Here is a 23,556-nt window from a genome sequence, read left to right as displayed (position 1 = left end):
GAGGGCGGGGCGAGGAGGGGTGGGGCCGCGTGACGAGAGGGGCGGGGCGTGAGCGCGAGGGGCGGGGCGAGGAGCGGGGCCCACGCGGCTAGTGTGTCACGGACTTGAAATGAGGGGGCCGGTTGTGCAACTCGCACGCTCGTGGCAACTGCGTGAAGAGGTTATTGGAAAACTCCGTCTCTTCTGCCCTCGGCGCGGAGCGCGCGGCACGGGCGGGGCAGCCGGAAGTGCGCCGTGCCGGTCCCGTGTGTTCCGGCGGTCCGCGGCTCGGGCGGCTCCCGCTCCCGTGCATTCTTTGTTCCGGAGTTCTAGCCGCCCGCCCCGCCCCTCGGCCTCCAGCACCGCCTCCCCCGCCCGGCGCCATGGCCGCTGCGGCCGGGGACGGCGCGGTGAAGCCGCTGCAGTGCGCCATGAAGCTAGCCAACGGGGCCATCGAACTGGACACCGGCAACCGGCCCCGGGTGAGGCGCGGCGCGGCGCGGCGCGAGCGGCCCCCACGCGAGGCCGGCCGGGTGGGCGTGGGCGAGGGCGGGGCCGCGGGGTGGGCGCCCGCAGGACCCCACGGCGGCGGCGGGGCGCTGGGCGGGGGTGTCGGCTTCTGACCTTGGACAGCTCCCAGGCCTGCCGGCCTTCGGGGTTCCCGTCTGTTCACGTCGGGAATCACAGCCGCGCTTTTATTTGTGAAGGGGGCACAGTAGGGTCCGCGCGCAGCCTCCCCAGTAGACCTGGCAGACGGCATCGCGTGTGGGTCTTTTCCCGGGAGAGGCTGTAGATTTAATCAGGTTCCCACGGGGGACGACATCCAGGACGGTTAACCGCTGCTGCTCCCTGCTGTGTCTTTCCAGGCGTCTGTCTCAGCCGCGGGCGGGCGGGCGGGGAGGCTGTGCCTTGTCCCGAGAATGAGCAAAGGGTGGCGACCAGGTGGAAAAGCCGGCTGAGCCTCGCAGGGCTGCCCGGGTGGGAGAAGGCTGCGCGAGCCGGGGGCGCGTCCTGGCCCCTCAATCCCCTGCTGTCCCCAAGTCCCAAGTGGGCTTTCTGGGGAAGCAGGTGCCCCCACGAGTCAGAAATCCTCCCCGGAACCCATTTTACCCTAATCTCTGAGGTGTAGACTTACACACACGGGGGCTAGGATGCACCAAACAACAATGAAACACCATGCTGTGCGTTCCAAGTGCCCTGCGCCCTGTTCAGGAAGCAGAATGCTCACACCCGGGAAACTGGCAGTAATTCTAGTGTCCTAGACTCCCGCCAGCCCAGGCGGTGGGGTTCAGGAAAAGGGTTTCCCAGAACCGAAGCTAGAAAGGGATTCTACGATTTGCAACACCACTCCCTCAGTGGCCTCACGGGGAAAAGATGCCAGAGCTGCTGAATGAGCGGCGCAGGAAGGAAACCTGTTGCAGGGGTGCAAACGGACAGCGGCTCTCACAGCTGTTTTCCTTGGCCTCCCAACGAGAATCTCAGTTCCTTCCTGTGCTGGGGAGAAAAGCAGTGGGAGAAGGTGTGGACACCCAGCTGGGCACCTCTTCCTTCCAGTCTGGAGAAGAAGGACACTCCTGCGTGAGCCCCAGGCTGACTGGCCAGACACTCAGGCGTTTCTCAGAGACGAGCAGACCCCACTGTTCCTGTTTCCCACAAGGGCTGCGGGAAGAAGTGACGGGATCTTTGCCTCCACTGCCTGACCCCTGCCTTTCCTCTTCCCTGGGCACAGGAGGCATATACAGAATACCTGAGGAGCATCCACTATATTTCCCAGGTGCTGCTGGAAGAAGTGGAAACCACCAAAGGTACAGCTCTCAGCTTCACTGCTGCTTTGGGGCTGGGCAGATTCTGGACACTGTAGCCCTTGGTGGGTTTCAGGCCTGGGGTGGCCTGTCCTACACACTTTGTGAATGGGTAGGCACTCAGTAAGCATAAGTTATGGTGGGGTGACGTGGGAGCAAAAAGGGACAGGTGCTCTGAGGGGCGAGGGAGGGCGGGACACCCCAGGGAGGAGTGGGTTGAGCCAAGGCTGGGGGCGGCATTCCCCACAGAGGGGTGTACAGAAGCCCTGAGCTGCGGGTGGGTGCTGAGTGAGGAAGGGCAGGCAGGCTGGAGAGGGTCAGGTGTGTGAGGTGTGGGCAGGGCCTCGGGTGGAGCAGGGGCCATTCTTGTGTGAGGGTTCGCTCTCGGAGGCTCCAGGCAGAGAGGCCGGCAGGGAGTGTGGGACGGATGGCAGTGGTGAGGCCCCTGGAGGTGGGTGGGCTTGGGGACGTTCTTTATGGTGAGCTGTGGGGGGACAAGGAGATGGGAGTGCAGGAGCGAGCTAGCAAGTGAGGAGCAGAGGGCTGCCCCAGCAGCACAACCTGCTTGGTGCCCTGCAGTCCAGGGTGCAAAGGTCCAGTGGCTAGGGCAAGACGGGCGTCCCCAGTGAGCTTGGCAGAGCTCTGTGCACTGCAGGGTTGAGGGCGGGGAGGACCTGGGTGGCAGTAGCCCTCATTGGGGGCGGGGTCCCGGAGGAGAGAGGCCCTGAGGGGTCAGGGAGCACTTGGGATAGGGCAGAGGTGGGGATGAGGGCAGTTTCAGTGGGAGTGTGTGGGGAAGGGCCGGCTGGGAGCTGAGGCGGGAGCTGGGCCGGCGTCGTCCACCGGTTTTCAGGTGGAGCTCCTGCGGCGATGGCTGGTAGGAGCTGTCTCCAGAGGTGGGGCGCAGAGTGGAAGCCGTGGGGGGGCGCCGGGGGGGAGGCCTGGGCGCTGCCAGAGGCAGGGAGTGAGCAATGACGCTGTCTCTGTGAAAGGGCCCATGACCATGGCCCACCTGGAGGAGGGGCTGGAGGTGCAGGTGAGGTCCTCAGAAGAGGAGCCTCGTTAGGGGGGATAAGGGGACCAAATGGTGATGGAGAAAGAAATACAATACAGATTAAGTTAAAAAATAAAAATAAAAGGCCCCATTAGGTGGAGAGAGGACTCTGATGGTCCAGCCGAGACAATGGGACGGCCGGCCAGAGGCTGGGCCGGTCAGGCTCAGAACCCAGGGTGGACAGTCAGAGATGAGGGTGGGCAGGCTGGCCCAGGGGTCAGAGGTTAGGAGACAGCAAACATGCTCCTGTTTTGGGGTTTTTTTTTAAAGAATTTTTATTTATTTATCTTTAGACACGGGAAGGGAGGAAGAGAGGAAGAGAAACGTCAGTGTGTGGTTGCCTCTCGCACGCCCCCTACTGGGGACCTGGACTGCGACCCAGGCCTGTGTCCTGACTGAGAATCAACCGCTGACCCTTTGGTTCATAGGCCAGTGCTCAGTCCACTGAGCCACACCGGCCAGGGCACGCCCTTGTTTTTATCTCGGCAAGAATCTGGTTAGTGATTGAGGTGATGGGAACCAGTCTCCTTGTCTCTTGCTCCCTAGAAGCTGGGGAGGCTGTGCCCCTGGACACCTTGAAGATGCTGAAGCTGGCGGAGCAGTGCCTGGAGAGGGCCCAGTCGACAGCTGCCAAGCTCGGTGGGTGTCAGCAGCAAGCTTTCCTGGGGCGTCCGCCCGGGTCTGCATCCTCTGTGGGATGTGGGCCCTGTGCTGACTCGAGTGCCTCGCAGGGAGAGCCTGCCCGAAGCCAGCTGTGCCTGCGGCTGCTCCTGCACCTTCGCCAACCAGCCGGCACCGCCGGGTGTACTCGGACGAAGGGGGGAAGCTCCTCCCGTTTCTGCCGCCTGAGATGTTCCAGAGGCTCCAGGTGGTGGAGTCGCAAAGCTCTAAGAAGTAAGCTGGGGCAGGAGGGAAGGGGGCTGGGGCTGGGGCTGGAGGCGTTAGCGCGGGTCTCGGCGTGGATCACCCCGGCACCTGGCAGAAACCGTGCAGATTGTCTCTGGGGAAAAGCACCTTGGATTTCCACGAAGTGAGGGGCACGCAGTCTGAGATGGCTAAGCACGGAAAGAAATCAGAAACTGAAGGAATGATGGCAGAAACAGACCCACAACACCTTCAAATGGAGTCATCAGAAATAGCTGATAAAACAGTCATACATTCTGTGTTCAGAGAAATAAAAAGGCAAGTGTGGAAATGCCTAAATACCTACAGCGGGGAGAATCCCACAGGGAACAAGAAACTGTAAAATCTGGCCTAGCAAATAAAGAACCAAGTAGAAACAAAACAAAAAATGTAATAGCAGAGTTCCTGTTACAAACTGAGTGGCAACAGTGACAATGAGTTACAGTTGATACTCGAACCGCTGAGGGCTGGGAGCATGGAGCACCTCGCAGCTGAAACCCGGGGATGGGGGGGCGGGGGTGCTGGAGGGGGCCTCAGAACACGCGAATCCCAGCAGCAGATCGAAAGCACAGCTGACCCTCAGACACCACGGCTTTGAGCTGCGGCCTCTGCTCACACACATGGATTTTAAGTAAATTTTAATTTAAGGTGAAATCTGCGTGTAAGTGGGCCCACGCGGTTACAGCCGAGCAGACGAAGCTGGAAAGAAACGAGTTGGACAGAAGGTCGAAGGGCACCCAGAATGACTCACAGAAGGAAAACCGAAGACGGGAGACCTGAGAGGCAGAAGGTCTACCATAGGTTACTGGACTTCCGGAAAACAGGAGGAAAAAGATAGGAGAGGCGTGTCATTTGAAAACATGATGGCGGTTTTCTAGAGCTGACGAAAAACCTCACGTCCCAGACGCCAGCGTGCAAGCAGGGTCCACGAGGAGGGCCAGCGGCTCCTGGCCGCCGCTGCCCGGGGGCAGAGCCAGGCGCACGGCCTCCACCCCTCCGGCCCAGGAGCCCGGGAGGACGCGGGGCCGGAGCTGCCGCAGCGGGTGGCTGTTGGAGGCCGTGACCAGTGGACGTGGCCCCCCCACGGGTTGCAGACTAATCTGTCTGGTTCACATGGTGCCTTCGGAGAGGCTCCCGTCGTTGTCAGACGCGTGACGGACCTGCACGGCGGTCTGACGCTCAGCTTCCCGTGAGGAGGTGCGGAGTCAGCAGTCTGGCCGCCCAACACCCACCTCTCCGCGGGCAGTGGTCCCGCCCCCCGGGACCTCCTCCCTCCTGCTCCCTTGCTGCCAGAGCCCTCTCCTCTGTGTCCTCACCTCTCGCCTCAGGGCTGAGTCAGGAAGGGCCCTCGGGTCCCCAGAGCACGGCTGGGGTTCGGGGCCTGGACAGCAGCTTCTCACCACTTCCAGGGAGCTGACGCCCCTGGAGGAGGCCTCCCTGCAGAACCAGAAGCTGAAGGCTGCCTACGAGGCCCGGGTGGCCCGTCTGGACGCCAGCCAGGCCCTGCAGAAGACGTCGCTGGTGAGCGGGCCCCGGGGAGGCTTGTGCTGGAGGGGGAGAGGGCAGGCGTGACGCCCTCCTCCCCTCCCAGACCCTGTCCCTGCAGCGGCAGATGATGGAGAACCTGGTGATCGCCAGAGCCCGGGAGGAGACTGTATCCTCTCTGTCCGTCCGCCCTCAGAGTCCAGAGGGGCAGGTTCAGGGTGTGACCCTGTGCTGAGAGAGGAGGGGCGGGGAGCAAGGTGGCAGGATGGGTCGGTCAGTCGGTCAGCGTGGGAGCAGAGTTCTTCCAGCTCGGGAGAGGCTCGCGCTCAGGGGTGGTCCCTCTCGGCCCCTGGGGCCTTTGCAAAGACATCCTGACCCCGCACCCAGCGCCCACAGCCTCCACCTTCCAGGGGTGCAGGACTTGCCTGCCCCTCTGAGTGGGTGCCCGTCCGGCCTGGGGCCTGGACTGCACCTCCTGGGGGCCGAGGCAGCGGCCTCCTGTGTCCTGCTGGGTGCTGGGACGGCCCGGGCTTGGGGCACATGTGGGGCCTCAGACTCGGCCTTAACTCGGCACCAGCTGCAGAGGAAGATGGAGGAGCGCAGGCTGCGGCTCCAGGAGGCAGCCAACAGGTGCGTCCCCGGGCTGTCCGGGCCTCAGAGCTCCGGGGGGACTGGTGGGGCCCGCCCGGCACCTGAGGCCACCTGGCCCTCTCTCTCCAGAAGGTTCTGCAGCCAGGTCGCCCTGACGCCGGAGGAGCGGGAGCAGCGGGCCCTCTACGCCGCCATCCTTGAGTATGACCAAGACCACGTGAGTCCCCCAGGGCAGGTGTGGGGCGGGGGTGGGGGAGAGTCCCAGGGTCCCAGGCGGAGGATGCGGGGTCACGTGGGCCTCATGGTGTTGAGTCTTCCCTGCACCCCAGGGAGGGCGTCAACAGTGCAGCCTGGCCTTTGGGGTGCAGCTGTGGCGAGGGCAGAGAGGGAGGGGCTGCCCTACTGGGGGGCCGTGCTCTGCTCCAAGGGCCCCTCTCCCACAGGACTGGCCCAAGCACTGGAGGGCCAAGCTCAAGAGGAGCCCAGGGGACCTGTCACTGGTGACCAGCCTGGTGTCCCACCTGCTCAGGTACCCGGACCCTCACCCTTCCTCTGGCTGCTGGCCGGCAGGACTAGAAGGGGAAGAGGTGGATGAGGAGGCCAGGCCCCGTGCTGGCCAGGCCCCTGTGGGGCTGCCCCAGGGGCTGGCCCCTTGCCCCACGCCCCTTCACTGGCCTCCGTCTGCTCTCTCCAAGGGCGGCTCAGACTGTATTTGGAAAGAATACATGAGATGCTGCTCCGGACGGCGGTGGGGGGCACGTGGGGGAAGCGCTGGCTTGCTCGGCCCCCAGGACAGGGGCCAGCAAGTGGGCTGCAGCCCCTCCCACCTGCCGGGCTCAAGCTGGGCCCACACACACCGCCTCCACTTCGGTTTGCAGTGTTCCCGACCACCCCATCTCGCAGCTGCTGAAGAAGCTGCAGTGCACTGTGTACCGGGCGCTGTACCCCGTCGTGAGCAGCTGCTCCCTGCCCCCTGATGCCGACGGGCTGCTGGCCCCTGGAAGCCGGCGGCTCCGGCCCTCGCAGAGCCTCTACTGCATGCTGTCCCCCTTGGAGGCTGGCCCGGCCCCTCGGCCCCCTGAGGGGCCCCCTCCCAGTCCCCCACCAGCCCCACTCCAGCCTGGGCTCCCCGACAGAGGTGTGGACAGCAGCCCTAAGGGGCCTCCCTCACCCCAGGTGGGCAAGGATAGCTCCTTCGAGGACCTGGAGCAGTTCTTGGCCACCTCTGAGCGGTGGGGCCATGGCCCCGGGGGCCAGCCTGAGCCTCAGCCCTCGGGGGGGAAGGAGGAGCCCTTGCTGGTGCAGCTGAGGAGCACCGTGAAGGACATCCACAACGCCATCGGTGAGTGTGCGACCCCGGGGGACCGTGGGCGGGTGTGGGGCTGCTCAGGCTTGCAGCAGGCCCTGGAGGGACCCTTCCTCTGGGCCGCAGCCTCGCCAGCCCAGGCCTGCAGAGCCCTGCTTCCCAGACAGGCACCCGCCTGCCTCTGGGAGCGGCGGGCCGGCTGTGTCCTCGGGGGGTGGAGGGGGAGGGCTGGCCATGGCAGTCTTGTGAAGCGGGGTGTCCGCCCTCGGAGCCTCTGGCAGCCAGCTGGTCCTCCGGGCTGTCTCGGACTCCGAGTCCTTCCAGGCCAAAGACTGTCCCACGCGTGCAGCCTGGCAGCAACCATGGGCCCACCCCCCACGTTTCCCACCTTACGAATAGTACGTGGGTTCCCCAAGGGTGGGTCCAGGGCGGCCCGTGGCTGCCCAGTCCCAAACAAGGAGGGCGGTTCCAGGGTTCCCTAAGCGCCAGCGATGAAGGCCTGGCAGCCCGGGGCCCTGTCCTCACCGCGGGCCCCGCTGTCTGAGGGACTCGGGGCGGGGCCCCTCTCCCCAGCCCGATGCCTGTCTTTCCTGGGTGGCTCCCCCATCTCCTTGGGCAGGTCTCCCTCATCCCCAGGAGGGCACCCCATCTCTCTGGGCCTGAGCTTGCTTGTCTTCAAGTGTGTTGCTCAAGTTTCTCCAGGTTCCTGCAGTTTTGGGTACAAACCCTTTTCAGAAAGAGCCCCTGCTCAGCGCTCCTGCCCAGGCCGGCCCCCTCCGCCCCTCAGGGAGGCTGGGCGGGACCCTGTGACCGCCCAGGGATGAGGGGCCAGACCCCAGCTCTGGGCCTGGGCCTGGGCTGCGTGGACTGTGGGGGGAGCTGGTGTGAAGGGGGTAGAGGGAGGGCCAGGCAGATGCCCCTCCACCACCGAGCCGGGACGCTGGCTGTGGCCCCGGCCACGCCGAGGCTGGCCCTGGGAGGGTGGAGGAGCAGTGATGGGGGAGGGGCTCGTCCAGAGGCCACCCAGCGGCCGCCAGCTGGCCCCACAGTGCCGTATCCGGCTCCGTCCCGGCAGACAGGCTGCTCTCGCTGACCCTCCTGGCTTTCGAAGGCCTGAACACGGCCGTCTCCAAGGACCGCTGCCTGGCCTGCATCGAGGAGCCCTTCTTCTCCCCACTGTGGCCGCTGCTGCTGGCCCTCTACAGGTGCCATCCCTGCCCTGGGCCCCTGTGGGGTCTCCCTTCCCGTCACCTGCCCTTCTCCACCCTCAGGGCCTGACCCCCCTGCCCCCCCCCCCCCGGGACTGTGCTTCCCTGGCGCTTGGCTCTGGGCACACTCTCGGCTGGCTCCCGTTCGCCCGGGACTTGGGACGGGGCTGGCTGCCTCCTGCCCTGCCTCTGTGCCGGCCAGGGCCCCTCGGGCGGCTGAGCCTGGCCTCTCTCGGCCCCAGGAGTGTGCACCGCACCCGGGAGGCCGCCCTGAGCAGGAGCATGGAGCTCTACAGGAACGCACCCCCGGCCGCCCTTGGCATCCCCAGCAAGCTGCTCCCTCAGGACCCGGAGAGCCTGGGAGCCAGTGCCTACCCCTACCGGGCTGCAGCCCAGGAGCTGGGGCTGCTGGTCCTGGAGAGCTGCCCCCAGAAGAAGCTGGAGTGCATCGGTGAGGGGTGCTGGGAGGAGGGAGCAGGGGCAGCGACCTGTCCCAGCGGGTGCCCTGGTCCGTGTGCCTTGTCTGGGAGCCGCAGGCCCCCCTCCTGTCGAAGGGGGTGTGTCCTGTGGGGCCTGAGCTGTGCCAGGGCCACATCCGAGGGAGGGTCAGCCATGCAGTGGGCAGGGGCGGTGTGGGTGCCCCGAGCTGTTCTGGCTGCCGGCTGTCTGTCTGCTGTCGGGGGCGAGTCCCCCGCCCCTCACCAAAGCCTCCCTTCTGCGTGCAGTGCGGGCCCTGCGGGCTATCTGCGCCTGTGCTGAGGGCTACCACCGGGCCCAGGAGCCTGCACCCGAGGCCGGACCACCACCCAGCTCGGCTGCCATGTGAGTCCGGGGCAGGCACCGACACGGGAGGGGCTGCCCTCAGAGGCTGGGGGAGACAGGACCCCCCACTCTACCTGCGTCCAGGGCCACAGCTTTTTGCCCTAGCAGCTCTAGCCCCGGTGGACCACCCATGCTCCTGGGGGCCAGGGCTTCTCTGACGGGCTTCTTAGGGGCAGGGACCCTCGGGCTACTCTGACGAAGTGTAGGGCTGCTCCCTGCAGAAGCAGGGCTCCCCCAGAGGAAAGGGAGACAGGTGCCACCCCACCCACTCCAGGGCCAGGTCGGCCGGGAGTTCTGGCGGGCCCCCACAGCCCCCTTCACCAGCTTGCAAGTGAGTCACTGCAGGTGGCAGTCCCAGGACTGAAAGCTTGCTTAGTCCGGCTGCAGCCCCACCAGCTTCCTCCCCTGGCACCTGCCTGTGTCCCTGCAGCCGTGAGGTGCTTGGGGACAAGGGGCGGGGCCCGAGCAGGAAGGAGCTCACCGTGTGAGAGGCACCCCCTCCTGCCAGACTGAGCCAGAGTCTGCCCCACGCTCTCCTCAAGAGACCACTGGTTGTGGGGCCCTTGGTTTGGGGTGCTGGGGTTCTGGGCCCTCCCTGATCAGCTCACTGAGATGCCTCTCTCGGAGAGCCTGGGGTGCCTGGCGTACTGAGCTGAGTGACACCTGATCTCAGGGGTGAGCAGGCTCCTGGGACCTGAGCCACCCCCCATCACCCTGGACCCCAGGCTCAGACAAGCTTGTGAGGTTGCAGCCACCCCCACCTGTCCTCCGTGGGGCCTTTCTGGGGAGGTGCTCTCAGGGGGTGGTGCTAATGCAGACAGAGCAGCCAGCAAGCCCAGGACCTCTGCGGGGGCTGAGCTGGGGCCTCAGGGTGTGGCGATGGAGCAGCCCCTTGGCCCCAGAGCCCCCGGCCATCCTCGCCTCTGTCCGGCAGCGGTGCCGACGACCTCCTGCCCATCCTGTCCTTCGTGGTGCTCAGAAGCGGCCTCCCGCAGCTGGTGTCGGAGTGCGCCGCTCTGGAGGAGTTCATCCACGAGGGGTAGGAGCCCCCAGCTGGAGCGGGGCGTGCAGCTGTGCACCCGGCCCACAGCCCCTCTCCCCAGCCCAGCTCTCCCACCACCCCCGGCTCGGCCCCCTGCCAAGGGGAGGGTGGGGAGAGCTGGGGCCCAAGCCTTAAGCAGTGTCTGCCTGAGGGGTGGGCTGTCCCCCCACCCAGCCTCCCTGACAGCCCCTGTGGGACCCCAGTGTCCAGGCCCTGCCCCCTGAGGGCAGATGCCCCTTCTACAAGGCCAGGGCCCCCTCACACCCCCTCAGTGACCGGTGCCACCTCCACGCAGGTACCTGATTGGAGAGGGGGGCTACTGTCTGACCTCACTGCAGAGCGCCCTGAGCTACTTGGAGCTGCTGCCCCGGGGGGCCCTGGGCAAGGAGAGGAGGAAGGCCTCTGCTGAGGACTGTGCAGGAGCCCCTGGCACTGGGGCTCTGCAGCTTTTGCCCCCACCCTGACCTGTCATCTGCCTCAGGGGCTGCCCCTGACTGGACGGGGCTAAGTTTGACCAGCTCCCAGGAACCAGGCCCTTCTCTTTCCCGCTCCAGCCTCTGAGCAGCCTGCCCGGCAAGGAGCCAGAGCTGCCAGCTCCCGGGGTGGGGGGGGGGCGCGGTGTGTGAGGGTGGAGCCAGGGCATGGGCCTTCTGTCCCCTGAGACAGCTCACTGAGCCAGCTTCTTGTCAGAGTCGGGAGCATGTCAGCCCTCTGCCCCGGAGACCTGGGGCCTGGGTAGTTTGAGACTGCACTGTTTATTTATTGGGCATTGACCACTCCACTGTCCCTTGGAGGCCCATGCGTCCCCGGGACACCTGCCACGGCCGGGGACTCGGGGCCACCTTCCCACCCTGGGCAGTGGGCATCAGGTGAGTGGGCGGCAGGTTCCTACCCCCACACATCCTCTTCTGAGTTGGCGTGGACCCAGGGGTCAGCGCTTGCCTGCAGCCCACGGCCTGGCCTGACTCTGCCTGTCCCCAGCAGCCACTGAGCTGGCTGAGAATAAAGAGTTCGCTGACATCTCTGCCTGAGTAGGTTGCTTGCTCCCCACTCACTGGCCGACCAGCAAGAGCCAAACTTCCAGAGACCACTGTGGCCCACCCACCACACCAGGCCGGCCGCCAGGCGCTCTGCGAGGGACTGGGGTAGCCCCGGGGTGCCCTCTAGGGTAGGAGGCTCTGCGGAGCCTAGTGGGGTGGAGGTCGTACCTGGGCAGACCCTGATCCCACAGCATGCAGCCCAAAGGGCTCTCAGGAATCAGCTTTTGCTCCGGAATGCAGATATATGTGGGCCCCTGAGCGGAGGCACCTGCAGCTCCAGGAGAGGAGAGAGCAGGTGGCGGGCCCCCTCATGGGCAATGCCGGCCAAGGAAGGAGGGCCCCAGCAATCTGGACGGCCAGAGGTGGGCGGCGTGGGCCCACCCACAGCAGACGCTGGGCACGGAGCGGTGCTCAGGTTCTTTGGGAAACACTCTCACAAAAGGGCGACCAGACGTTTCGGGCATTTACTGGGCCAGACAGTGCCCCGGGCCTTCCGTGGGCTCACTGCCTGAGGTGAGGTGCCTTCTCCAGCAGACGACTCTTGGTGACGGAGCTGGGTCTGAGCCCAGCAGGCCAGCTTTCGAAGCCGGTGGGCACCTGGGGCTGCTGTCCTGCGGGGTCCTGTGTGGGCTGCGGTCCCCTGCCCACCAGCACTTCAGGAAAGGACAGGGCTGCGCCCGCCCACTCAACTCACCCTGCCAGGTAAGGCGGAGGGTCCCCCCCGCCGCCAGAGGGGAGCCCTGCCCTACGTCTGGCTCCCAGCCCGGCGGGTTCAAGAGGAGATTCTTTGCGCCCCTGCTTCCCCGGCCGGCCGAGCACTTCGGAGGGCCCGGCCGGAGACAGCGGGGCGCGGCCATCCGAGCTCCGGGCCTCCTTGGCGGACGTGCCGCTGGGAGACACCGTCCATTTACGGAGCTCCTGTTCTGTCCTCGGTCTTCAGTGAAAAATTTTCCCCGAAAGGCCACGGCGCCGGGGAGAGGAGCGAGGCGGAGCCAGGTGGAAGTTCCCCAAACCAGCTCCGCTCCACCGGGGAGGGAAAGACCACGCCCCTGGGTACGCCCCTCTCAGCTGTGTTAGCTGAGGGGGCGGTGCCTGACTCAAGCCCCACCCCTAGCGTCACGGCCAAGGCCGAGGGGCGGAGCCGGCTCCCGGCGGAAGCGCCCTGCTGGGGACAGGCCGGAGCTGAGCAGCGCGCCTAGGGGACCGTTGGGGACCAACAGGTAGTGGGGTCGCCCACGGGGCTCGCGGCAACATCTGGTGGCGAGGGGTGCTCTGCTCGGGAGCGGGGACTCAGCTGGCGGGGCGGGGCGCGGCGCATCTCCAGGAAGGGGGTTGCTGTAGGTACCGGGGTGGCTTAGGTGGCGGGGTCGCGGGTCCGGAGCCTGGTCTGGAATGCCGGGTGTGGTCTTGGGGCACCCGGCGGGTGGGAGGGGGCTCTGGTTCCTAAAGCCCTACCCCACCGCCAGGATGGGCAGCCGCTCGCTGTCGGAAGACTACCGCCTGTGCCTGGAACGCGAGCTGCGGCGCGGGCGCGCGGGCGTGTGCGGGGACCCGTCGCTGCGTGCGGTGCTCTGGCAGATCCTAGTGGAAGACTTCGACCTGCACGGGGCGCTGCAGGACGACGCGCTAGCGCTGCTCACCGACGGCCTGTGGGGCCGCGCCGACCTGGCCCCCGCGCTGCGCGGCCTGGCCCGCGCCTTCGAGCTGCTGGAGCTGGCCGCGGTGCACCTGTACTTGCTGCCCTGGAGGAAGGAGTTCACCACCATCAAGGTGGGTGCCCCGCCGAGGGGGCTTCCTTGGGCAGGCATGGCGGCTGGGGGATTTCAGGTGCCCTCTGCCCAGCGGTTCAGGGCTCAGAGCTCCCTGAGGGCACCCTGCCCCAGAAAGCTTCCATCACTGCCCTCCCACAAGTGTCTCTGCGGCCCCAGTTGTCATAAAGAGTCCTAGGACAGGTGCACGGGAGGGACTTGAGGACCCATGGTCACCCTAACCGTCCTGGATGTGGGCTGATCCCGTTTATGGAGAATGAAGCCAGGTCGGTGCACCCTAGTGAAGCAGGCAGGGTTGGGGGGCCAGGCTGGGCATGGACCTCTTTCACCCCTCGGCCCAGGTACAGAGGGTGTGAACTGGCCTCATTGGTGAGCTGCCACCAGCAGGAGGGGCCAGGCCCCTTGCTTAATTTAGATGAGTGGGAAGGTGATGATGTCACTGGGCATGTGGGCGGAATGCCTCTGCCAGTTGCCATGGCAGCGGCAGCAGCCTCTTTGGGGTGGTGAGCCCTGGAGCCCACTGCTCAGGGAGGACACCAGCCCGTCTGAGGTCGTAGGACTCTCATTCATCTCTTCCGAGGGCAAGGGGTGGTGCCGGGGGCTCGCAGGGCCTGCCTGGGGCCTCGAGGAGCTCCTGGGCTTTGGTGTTGGGCCAACCTGGGTGAGTCTGGGTCTGTCTCCTCCTGGCTGTGTGGCTTTGGGCAAGCTCCCTGATTTCCCCAAAGCCACTTCCCAAACGGACAGAACAGCCCGTTAAAGGTCCGTTCATTGTGAGGGGCAGGCAGAGCCCGGGGTCCGGAGCCTGCACGCAGCCGAGCCTCGCAGAGCTGACAGGGAGGCAGGCGGTCAGCAGCTGTGGGCGGAGGAGCGCTCACGGAGTCCCAGCCTGACGAAGTCTTCTAGCTGCTCCCCGTCTGTAGCCCAGAAAGCCCTCACCCCCCTGTAGCTGGAAGGCAGTGAGTTCTCAGTGTGGGGCTCTTTGCCTTGTTCTGAGGAGCCCGAAGAAAGTACTTGTTTCTTGAGCTGCGGTGCCAGGGGCTGCCTCAGTTGATGAGTCCCGGGCCAGGGGTGGCCCTTCGTGTCAGCATAGCCAAGCTCTGGCCACCTGGCACCAGGCGCCAGCTGAGGGAGGGGGGTGGCCCGGGGCTGCCTCTGACTGGCCCTTCCTTGCAGACCTTCTCGGGGGGCTACGTGCACGTGCTGAAGGGCGCACTGTCAGAGGACCTCCTCGTCCAGAGCTTCCAGAAGATGGGCTACGTGCCTGGGGACAACCACTGCCTCATGGTGACGGCCCCGCCACCCGCCTGCCAGCTGGTGCAGGTGGCCCTGGGCTGCTTCGCCCTGCGGCTGGAGTGTGAGATCCTGGGAGAGGTGCTGGCGCAGCTGGGCACCAGCGTGCTGCCCGCCGAGGTGCTGCTGCAGGCGCGGCGGGCCAGTGTGGATGTGAGCTCCTGCGTGGCGTGGCTGCAGCAGAGGCTGGCCCGCGAAGAAGAGCCGCCCCCCCTGCCGCCCCGGGGCTCCCCGGCTAGGTTCCGGGCCCAGCTGGACCTGTACCGGGACCTGCAGGAGGACGAGAGCTCAGAGGAGGCCAGCCTGTACGGAGAGCCCTCTCCAGGCCCGAGCTCACCCTCCCCAGAGGCCGCCTACCGGCCTCTGACCTGGGAGCAGAGTGCCCGGCTGTGGGGCGCTGGCAGGGAGGCCTGGGAGCCCCTGGAGGAGGCTGCAGTGCCACAGCGGGCCAGCAGCCCGCCCCTCGGGGCCTTGGAGGAGGAAGAGCAGGAGCCGGAGGAGGCCTTCCTCCTGTCCCTGCATCGAGAGCAGCTGAGTCAGCCCAGGCACCGGGCCGTCCCCCAGGGCCCCGGGAGTCCCGGGCGGGCTGGCCCCCAGCATGCACACGGGCCGGTCCCCGAGTCCCCGGGCTACCAGGTGCACAGCTGCCTGGCCCCTGGTGTCCTGCCTGCCCTCTGCTGCCACACGTGCCGCCAGCTGCACACCGCCCACTGCGCGGCCCTGCCCACCTGCCGCCGGGGCCACGAGCTGCACACGTTGCTGGGCGACACGCAGCAGCGCCTGTGGCTGCAGCGGGCAGAGGTGGACACCCTGCTGTACGACAGCCCTGGGGCCCGGCCATAGGCCCGCCCGGCCCAGCCCCTGGCCCAGGGCTTTCTGAGTGTTTCCATGGTGCTTCGCTGGCTCTTGTTCCTCATCAGGCCTGGGCCACTGCTGCCCTGGACACGAGGAGAGTCCTGGGCACGGCGGGGGGTAGAGAGGCCAGGCCCACAGGTAGGAGGTCAGCTCTTGCTTCCCGGGAAAGCCCTTGCCCCTCCTCCCCCCACCCTCGCCACCCAGACCTAGACTCCAATGTGCTGGGTGGAGCAGTCTGGCCCAGCTGCCCACATCAAGGCTCCTGGGTCTGTCTCTATGAAGGGCCCCTCCCCCTGCACAGCAGGGGCCTTGCAGTCAGCCTGGAGCTCCTGGGCTGCTCCCTGCAGGTTGTGACCTGGGACATGCTGCCTCCTCCCAGTGCCCCAGGGGACCTGGAGGTGACACGGAGCCTGAGCTCTGAGGACTCTGCAAGGCGCATGGCTGACTGGCCCAGGCTCAGCTGTGGGGGGAAAGCTGGCCCCGCAGGCAGAGAAGGGGCAGGACCTCCTGCCAGGGCACAGAGGCACCAGGAGCTCTGGGCAGCAGCAGCAGCAGCAGCAGGGCCGACAGAGCCTGGGGCTGTGAGGCCATTTGGGGCACCAGCACCCGGCTTCCCGTGAAGCCCACCCAGGACCCCCAGTCAGCACTTGGCTGGGCTCCAAGGCCAAGGAAAGGAGGGGCAGCCCTTGCCCAGGTTCCAGGAACCACTCACTCACTGGACTGGTGGGTGGCCGGCCTGACATCCGCGCCCACCCCCTCCTTCCCGGCTCCCCCGCTCCCAGGACAGAGCCTCAAGTACAATAAAGGACACGGGACCCGCCTGCGTCTGTCAGGAGAGCTTTTATCTCTGAGTTCCTGCCACTCCAACTGTGTGGCTCCCTCTCTGGGCTCAGCCCCCAGCCCAAGGCCTTGCCCAGACCTTGGTCACTGGGTCCCACCAGTCCGGCCTGGGGGTCACCGCAGCTTCTCCCTGCTCTGGGGAGACCATGGTGACCGAGAGAGGGCACAGCATCCCTGAGAGGCTGCACGTCCGAAGCCAGCAACACCCTCTGCGATGAGCCCAGTAGGTGCTTCGGAGCTTCTACAAGCCAACGGCACAGCACTGGGCTAGACCCGGGGAGGCCACCAGATGGCGCCAGCGCAGGCCAGGTGGGGCCAGCCAGCCCAGGGTGCACCATGGCTTCACCCCTGGTGCTGGGGCAGTGGTGGGTGGAGACAGCAGGAACCCACATGGCCAGCTGAAGCAGCTGGTGAGTCCAGCAGAGGGTTGAGCTGGGTCTTGAGAACCTGTTGGCCTGGCCGGCAGGGGCCTCCAGCAGTCAGGGCCTGCAGCGCTTGCTCTGGCTCTCAGAGGTGGCTGGGGTGGCCCGCTTGTTGCGGTGGTGAGGGAAGGTGGGCATGAGCTCCGGCTCACAGGCTGCGGAGAGGGGGCCGTCAGCACCGGGCAGGGGGTCTGAGCCCCACCCTATGTTCACGATAGGCCCCAGGGCCACCCAGCACCCCTCTGTTCCAGTGCCGCGATCCACAGACGGTGTCTGTGGCCAGTGCCCAGTGCCACCTGCTCAGGGTCAGCGTCCCACCTGGACAGGTCTGAGCTAGGGGCCCGCCTTCCATCCCGGGCTGGCAGCTGGAGGAGCTCCCGAGGCTGTCCCAACACCCTCCAGAAAGTCACTAGCCTGCAACTCTGCGGGCTGAGCCTGAGGGTCTTGGGGACTCACGTAGGGGCTTCTCCTTGAAGTAGGAGCTCTCCAGGCAGTCCCCGGCCGTCGCCCTGTAGGACAGCCTGCAGTCAGTGCAGCCCTGGGCCCTGTACGGGCCTGTTGCCCTCACAGCTGGCCCGACAGGGCGGCCCTGGTTCCTGTTTCCCCACAACAACAGAAGGGCAGGTGGGAAGGGAGGGCCGGGGCCCAGGCACCGAGGAGACCCTCGGGATGGGCTGTGCCCTGAGTGTGCAGAGGCCACCAGACCCAGGCACATGTCGGGGAGGGGCCAGCTCAGCCTCTGTTCTGAGAGACCCTCTTTGGGGGGGCTTGGGTGGAAGGCGCCCCGCCCCTGCAGGGCCGGCACCTTTTCTTGGGGTCGTACATGAAGAGCAGGTTCAGCAGGCGCAGGCCAGCCTCCGAGAGCCAGGGGAACTTGTGCTTCAGGTTGTTGTAGGGCTGCTTCCTCAGGCTGTACTGGCTGGCCAGCGGCAGCTCGGAGAAGCCCTGCAGGACACAGGGGCTGGAGCTTCGGCTGGGCCGGGTCGGCCGGGCGGGGGTGGGGGCTGGGCACTCACCGGCCAGATGTTCTCACTGGGCGTCCCCAGCAGCTGCACAATCAGGTCCACCTGGTGGATCTCAGACGTGCCGGGGAGGAGGGGCTTGTGGGCCAGCAGCTCGGCCAGGACACAGCCCAGGGCCCTGTGGGGCGGAGCAGGACCCCCCTCACACACCTGCCAGCGCCCTCCCACGTGGCCCACTGAGAGGTCAGAGGACAGGCCAAGCTCCAGCAGATGTCACAATGAGGTGGCCGCACCATGCGGTCCTGCAGGCCCCCCTGATGACCACGAGGGCAGGGCCTCCGTTCTGAGGACCACGGTGCCACGGCCCACGTGTGCTGTGTCCTCGCTTTCTTCGGGGACGTGGGGTCCCAGGAGCTGGGGCACAGACGCCAGCCCACTCTGCCCCCACAAGACCTGCCCTCCTGCCCCTGCCCGGCCTCACCACATGTCAATGCTGGTGGTCTGCGTGCAGGATCCCAGCAGCAGCTCAGGGGCTCGGTACCTGCAAACAGAAGCACCCACCTCGCGCCTGGCCCTTCCTGGGTCTCCATGGGGCACAGCGGTCTGCGCGGCCCTCCCACCAGCCTCGCCCCTCCCGTGCAGCTCTGCCCAGGAGACCAGCACTGTGGGGACCACCATCACTGCAGGCTCCTGGGGGCACCACAGACAGCTCCGGGCCCACGGCAGGGCCCGTGGTCCTCCCGTGCCATTGCTGGGGCTGCAGGACACACGGCAGGAGGCGCCTGGCGCCAGTGCCCCCTCTCCCTACCCCCTCTTCAGGCAGGGTGGGGACCACCTCCAACGCCCAAGACGGCTCAGCCAGGCCAGGCGCCCTGCTGCTGGGGAGCTGCCCCAGATCCCGCCTCAGCCACTGCCCCCCAGCAGCAGGCTGGCCCCGAGGAACTCACCACAGAGTGACCACCTTGGGCGTCATTGGCTTCACGGGGATGCCATAGGCCCGGGCCAGGCCAAAATCCGCTGTGACAGGCCGAGAAACGGGAGGGAGGTGTGTCACCCAGCGAGGGAGCCACGCTGAGCCTTTAGGGTGCATGGAAGGACAGTTCTGCCCCCCCCCCCCAGGTGGCCTGCACGAGACACTGCCTCAGAGCCAGCCCCCACGCCCACCTGTCTTCACGCAGCCCTTATCGGTCATGAGCAAGTTGGAAACCTTCAGGTCCCTGTGGCAGAAAGGGGGTGTGAGAGTCCCCAGGGGTGGGCTCCGCGGGCAGTCTGCTCGTCGCCGTCCCGGCGACCCTCAGCGCGCTGTCCCACACGGCCCCTCCCGCGGAGACTTTTTAAACACGAGCGGGCAGCGCAGGCAAGTGGCAGCAGGGCCACCCTCGCACTCTGTACCTTTCGGAGGAAGTGCAGGGCCCAGCCTGGGCCCGGGCCCCCCAGGACAGCACGGACAGCCGCCCAGCATAGGGACCGCTAGCCGCACAGCCCTGCTCTGGACTCCAATGTCCCGCCCCCCGACCCCCAGGTCCGGCCTCTCCGGTGTCGGCTACAGGACCAGGAGGTGGTTTTCGGGGCCTCGAAGGCATTCACACCACCCGCTCCCCGAAGAGGGGGCCGAGCACCAGCAGCCCCCACCGCGCCGAGCTGTCTGCTCCTGCTCCCGTCCTGGACCCCGGGCCGTGATGCACGGGAACCAGTGGTCAGTACTGGTGGCCACACTTCCCCACGTCAAGAACCAGCGCCGACGCCGGAGGCCCCGCCTGTCCCCAGAGCCCCAGAGCCCCACCTGTGGATGATGAAGTTCCGGTGTAGGTAGTGGAGGCCCCGGAGCACCTGCAGCACAATGCACTTGACCTGTGCAGAGGGCCGGACACTCAGGACGAGCCCCGTTTGGCACAAATGTGCTGAACAAGGGCCTGTGAAGGCCACCCCTGGGTGCCCCCCACCCTGTGCACCTGGGCCTCGGAGAAGGGTGTCGGCATATTCTCCAGAAGGCTGGCCAGGTCCTGCTCACAGTAGCCCATCACCAGGAAGATGCTGGCAGAACAAAGGGGAAGACACCTGCCACCTCACCCTTCTCCCTGGGGCGGGGGGGGGGGGGCTGGGTGGTGGGCTCCGCGAGGCCTTGCAGACTGTTCACCTCTCCAGGTGGTTTCCCACCACCACCTCCTTCAGCTCCACAATGTTCGGGTGGCGAAGGCGGAGGAGCAGCGTGATCTCTCGAAGGCTACTGATGGGGACCCCTGCAACCAGACGCGCCTCAGTGAGCCTGCCCTGACCGACAGAACCCCTGCACCCAGCCCCTCAGCGAGCCCCGTGCCACACCCTCATCGGCCTGCACTGACCTTGCCCTACCACCGTCGGGGCTCAGCTGCCAGCTCGGGGGGATTCAAGGCCATGCCAACAAGCACCTCGAACCCTTACTTCCTTTGTCAAATGCTAGGCACGGACCACTGTGCAGGGCAGGTCTGTGGTGAGCAGGGCAGGGCCCAGCCGCCCAGGCAGCCAGGGAGGGGCGGGGGTGGTGGGCACACAGGGGCTGCCTGCCAGGCCTTGGGCAGGGAAGGCCCCGTGTGGGCCGAGAGCTGAGGCAGAAGCTTAGGGAGACAGAGGACAGGGACTGCAGCCTACAGGGCGGGGGCGGGGCGACGAGCCAGAGCCCCAGAGACTGGCCCCCGTAACCACCACACGGACGCTCTTGGGGGCTGCCAGGTGCTCTCAGTGCTGAGGGCCCAGTCCTAAAGGGGCTCAGGCACCCTGCACCTTTCTGCCCCTCCACTCTGCACCGGAAGGGGCCAAGCACCCCACCCTACTCACCATCCTTCTCCTTGTCCATCCTCACTTTCTTCAGGGCGACGATCTCATCCGTCTGTGTGTCCCGGGCCCGATCTGGGGCAGAAACTAAACTGTGACGGAGTCCAGTCCACCCCCAACCACATGCCCTCGTGCCACACGGAGGCCTCCCTGACACCCAGGGCTTCCCTTCCTCCTCTCCCTGGACAGCCGGGTGCCCAGTGCCACTCAGTCTCCCTCTGGGCAAGCGGACACCCCTGGCCTCAACGGACACAGGCCGTCTGTGCTGGGTACAGGGTGCCTGGTTGTGAGACACTCCATTTAGGATTCCTCTTAGAGTCACTGTGCAGACCACTGCTGGGTGATCTGTTGTGATTATGACCTAACACCAAATCAGGTACTTTACCCAGAAAAGACAACCCTCATTTTGCACAAAGACTCCCTGAAGCATTGTGCTGGTTTGTGAGGCTTCACAACGCTTAGCAGTGGGACGCACCTCCATGTCGCAGCAGCTGCAGTGCCGGCTGCCACAGTGAGGGAGCTATCTGCAGTATGCAGTCATTCAGACAGACAGTCGCCTGTGCCGGTGGCTGCCCTGACTCCTCCAGCCCCAGCGCTGCCACTGCGGGACTTTCCCGAGCCCCTGGCCTCCCATCTCGGCCACTCACACACGATGCCGTAGGTCCCTTCGCCGATGCGGTTCAGCTTCTCAAACTCCTTCACGCTCCGGCACCGTCCCAGCTAAAAGAGAGAGGTGCTGGCAGTGCAAAGGGGTGGCAGCTGATGGATGGCCAAAGGTGATGTTTCACACTTCGTTGGTACTACCTACGTCCCAGTCACCAGACAGCAAGGTGCCCACACACACTTGGGCTTTTCAGGTGAGGAAAAAGGGACGGTGACACTGGGCCAGACACTTGGAACATAACACCACAGACGGCCCAACTGCTCCCTTCCAATTCCCTGGTCCAGCACAGGCTGCCTAACTCGCCAGCAGCTGACTGTGGTTCAAGTGAAAAGCTCACTTCCTCAGCTGCGTTGCCAGCCACATGCGACGGGCTCAACGGCCCCACCTGGCTCAGGGTGACCACACAGACGGTGCAGAAAACAGGACATTCCACCGCCACAGAAGTCCACCGAGCACACTGCTCTAAAAGATGCTCTGCAGGTGGAAAAAGCTTCGAGATCCTCACGAAGCATCTGCCAAGCAGAGTGGCTCTGCCAAGCAGGGCCATGTGCGGCAGCCAGGGCTTCCTCCCTGCAGCTATGAAACACTGCTCAGCTCAGGGGCAGGCAGCCACACAGCTGGCGGCTGTTCCCCAGCCTCCCTCGTAGCTGGTATGGCTGTATGACTAAATTCTGGCCAACGAGGGACAACCTGGGTGCTTGGCCCACCCTGTGGAAAACAGCTGCCTGTCTCTGGAAGGTTCCGGGAGGGAGGAATGAAGCTCTGCACTCTGCCACTTGATTCTGGGTCCCTCTGCACCAGCATACACCTTGCACGCTGACACACCTTCACGATGTGCGAAGTGAGCCCTTTGCCTACGTCTGAGCAGCACACCTGGAAGGTTCCAATTCTGACGGCACCCCTCTTCTCGCACCAGCCCTCGCCCTCCAGGTCGTTCCTTTCCTGGGGAACCAGGTGGCCTGGGCTGAGGACCCGGCCATGATCTCCACCTTCCGTTCCTACCTGACTCCCTTCCTCACTCTCTTCCCTGTGACTTTGCTCCTGCCACTCGCTCAATCTGGCCTCCTCATTTCTGTGTTCAAATCCTACCCCTTTCCCAATTTCTTCCTGGCCCCCAGTGAAAACCATTCTCTCTCTGAAATGCCGGTACTTTTGTCCTGAAACACCTGCTTTTGTGCACGTTGCCCTGTCCTGGTCGGGGTGTGTCTAACTGCCCTCCGAGCACAGGGCCCCCGGCACCACGTCAGGGACGGGACCGGCACCCGGGGCAGTTCTGAGTGAGGTGCGGCCGGCCAGCGGGTGCTGGGAGGATGCCGGCATCGGGCCGATTTCTTCGCAGCCCGGGGGAGGCCACGCCTCCAAGGCTTCCCAGGGGTCAACCCTCCTCCGACTTAAAGGGGCCCCGGGTGCAACACTAAATACGAAGAGGCGCTGAAGCCCAGAGCCTGCTCTTAACGAAAGGGCCCGCGGCTGCAGAGATGGCCGGCCCCGCGGGTGGCCGCCGGCTTCCCCGCATGCCGCGAAGGACTCTGGGACTGTCGTTCCCGCCCAAGCCGGAAACCTCGGCGCTATAGCGCGACACTGAGGGCCCGGAGCGTTTCAGCCCCGCCCTGCCGCCGGCGAGAGTGGGTCCATCCCGAGCGACCCCCAGATCGCACCCTGTGTTCTGGAGGCACCGTGAAGAAGCCTTCCTTACGGATACACTTCAGACGGATCTGCTCCGTCTCCGGCTCCGGCTCGCCCATGCTGAGCGCGATACCCGCTTCCCGGGTGCGCAGGAGCAGACCGCTGCTCGGCGCACGCGCGTCCCTACTTCCGGGGGCGTTCCGGCATCTGCAATGGTTACCAAGGGAACCGGAGACCTCAGAGGACTCAGTTCCCTGGACGCGCTTGGACTTCAGTCTTAAACCGGACACTGGACCCCGCAGGGGCGCTGAGTGACGGCCGCCGGAGGAGGACGGGCGGCCGCAGGGATCGCGGGACCCGGGGCCTCCACCCTCGGCGGCGAGAGGTGAGCTTCCGAGCTCGAGCGCGGGAGCGCAACTGGCTCCCGGAGGCAGGGCTTGGGTAGCGGCCGCGGGCAGGCGGACGCCGTGGGAGCTGCGCGGGCCGAGCGGCCCGCCGAGAGTAGGGCGCGGCCGTGCTGCCAGTGGTAAATTAATGTGAATGTAAGTCCCGACGTTGCTTAACTATGAAGTTAATCAAGTTAATGCGTCAAAATCCGTTGTTTCGGTTTAAGTTAATAAATCATTCTAGCTTTATAAAGTCTTTTACTTTTTAATACTATACTAGTTTCAAGTGTGTAGCACGGTGGTTAGATGTTTATATGTTATTTAGGAAGTGATCCCCAGATATGCCCAATACGTACCTGGCTCCCTCCATAGTTATTGCAGTATTGACTATATTCCATGTTGTACATCCGCCCCGTGACTGTTCTGGAACTGCCCATCTGGACCTTTTTTTTTTTTTTTTTTTAACAGGGAGCATTTTGTTTACTTTGATTAAAATCCAAACATAAGTATTTGTATGACATTTGGTTCTGCAAAAGGGAAGAGCTTTCTGACTATATCCTTAATCCTCCAGAGACTGTTTTATAAAAATATGGGATGAAATCCAGGTGTTTCTATCCCCTAACACCCACACCGGAACCCATACCCTGTGGGGGGTGTCGTTCTGGCTGGCGATCCATTGCACTCAGCTCTGGAGTCTTC

The 23,556-nt window shown here is 65.3% G+C and overlaps 3 protein-coding genes across 10 annotated transcripts; 2 read left to right on the top strand and 1 right to left on the bottom strand.

Moving 5' to 3' along the window:
- Nucleotides 1-147: 147 nt before the first annotated feature.
- Nucleotides 148-11,212, top strand: VPS9D1 (VPS9 domain containing 1). 4 transcript variants are annotated; one of them, XM_045819186.1, is made up of 15 exons: nt 148-461; nt 1,709-1,784; nt 3,382-3,474; nt 3,567-3,729; nt 5,148-5,259; nt 5,330-5,392; nt 5,801-5,853; nt 5,947-6,031; nt 6,258-6,343; nt 6,693-7,156; nt 8,196-8,325; nt 8,571-8,779; nt 9,054-9,150; nt 10,085-10,189; nt 10,488-11,212. In XM_045819186.1, exons 1-15 carry the CDS (start codon nt 363-365, stop codon nt 10,654-10,656), a joined length of 2,004 nt encoding a protein of 667 aa, XP_045675142.1. In that variant the 5' UTR covers nt 148-362; the 3' UTR covers nt 10,657-11,212. The 4 variants fall into 4 exon arrangements, with proteins under 4 accessions (XP_045675142.1, XP_045675141.1, XP_045675140.1 ...); XM_045819185.1 differs by having other exon boundaries at nt 149-461; nt 3,385-3,474; nt 5,944-6,031; XM_045819184.1 differs by having other exon boundaries at nt 151-461; nt 5,944-6,031.
- A 1,135-nt stretch (nt 11,213-12,347) lies between these two features.
- On the top strand, nt 12,348-15,974 carry SPATA2L (spermatogenesis associated 2 like). The gene is made up of 3 exons (XM_045818544.1): nt 12,348-12,452; nt 12,699-13,002; nt 14,175-15,974. The coding sequence occupies exons 2-3, from the start codon at nt 12,700-12,702 to the stop codon at nt 15,132-15,134; spliced, it is 1,263 nt and encodes a 420-aa protein (XP_045674500.1). The 5' UTR covers nt 12,348-12,452; nt 12,699; the 3' UTR covers nt 15,135-15,974.
- On the bottom strand, nt 15,972-23,108 carry CDK10 (cyclin dependent kinase 10). Of its 5 annotated transcripts, none has more exons than XM_045818542.1 (13): nt 22,504-23,108; nt 20,829-20,901; nt 20,185-20,256; nt 19,508-19,610; nt 19,323-19,404; nt 19,154-19,221; nt 18,535-18,587; nt 18,318-18,387; nt 17,852-17,911; nt 17,425-17,548; nt 17,214-17,353; nt 16,865-16,917; nt 15,972-16,563 (listed from the first exon to the last, which is right to left on the bottom strand). In XM_045818542.1, the coding sequence occupies exons 1-13, from the start codon at nt 22,588-22,590 to the stop codon at nt 16,466-16,468; spliced, it is 1,083 nt and encodes a 360-aa protein (XP_045674498.1). In that variant the 5' UTR covers nt 22,591-23,108; the 3' UTR covers nt 15,972-16,465. The 5 variants fall into 5 exon arrangements, with proteins under 5 accessions (XP_045674498.1, XP_045674499.1, XP_045674496.1 ...); XM_045818543.1 differs by having other exon boundaries at nt 22,542-23,104; XM_045818540.1 differs by lacking the exon at nt 22,504-23,108 and adding an exon at nt 21,671-22,458 and having other exon boundaries at nt 17,232-17,353.
- Between the last annotated feature and the right edge of the window lie 448 nt (nt 23,109-23,556).

This window comes from Phyllostomus hastatus, unplaced genomic scaffold (genome assembly GCF_019186645.2).
Source record: "Phyllostomus hastatus isolate PE091 unplaced genomic scaffold, TTU_PhHast_1.1 phas_scaffold_345, whole genome shotgun sequence".
NCBI classification, from domain to species: domain Eukaryota; kingdom Metazoa; phylum Chordata; class Mammalia; order Chiroptera; family Phyllostomidae; genus Phyllostomus; species Phyllostomus hastatus.
Note: the sequence above shows the minus strand (reverse complement) of the source record. Positions and strands in the feature narration are given on the sequence as shown.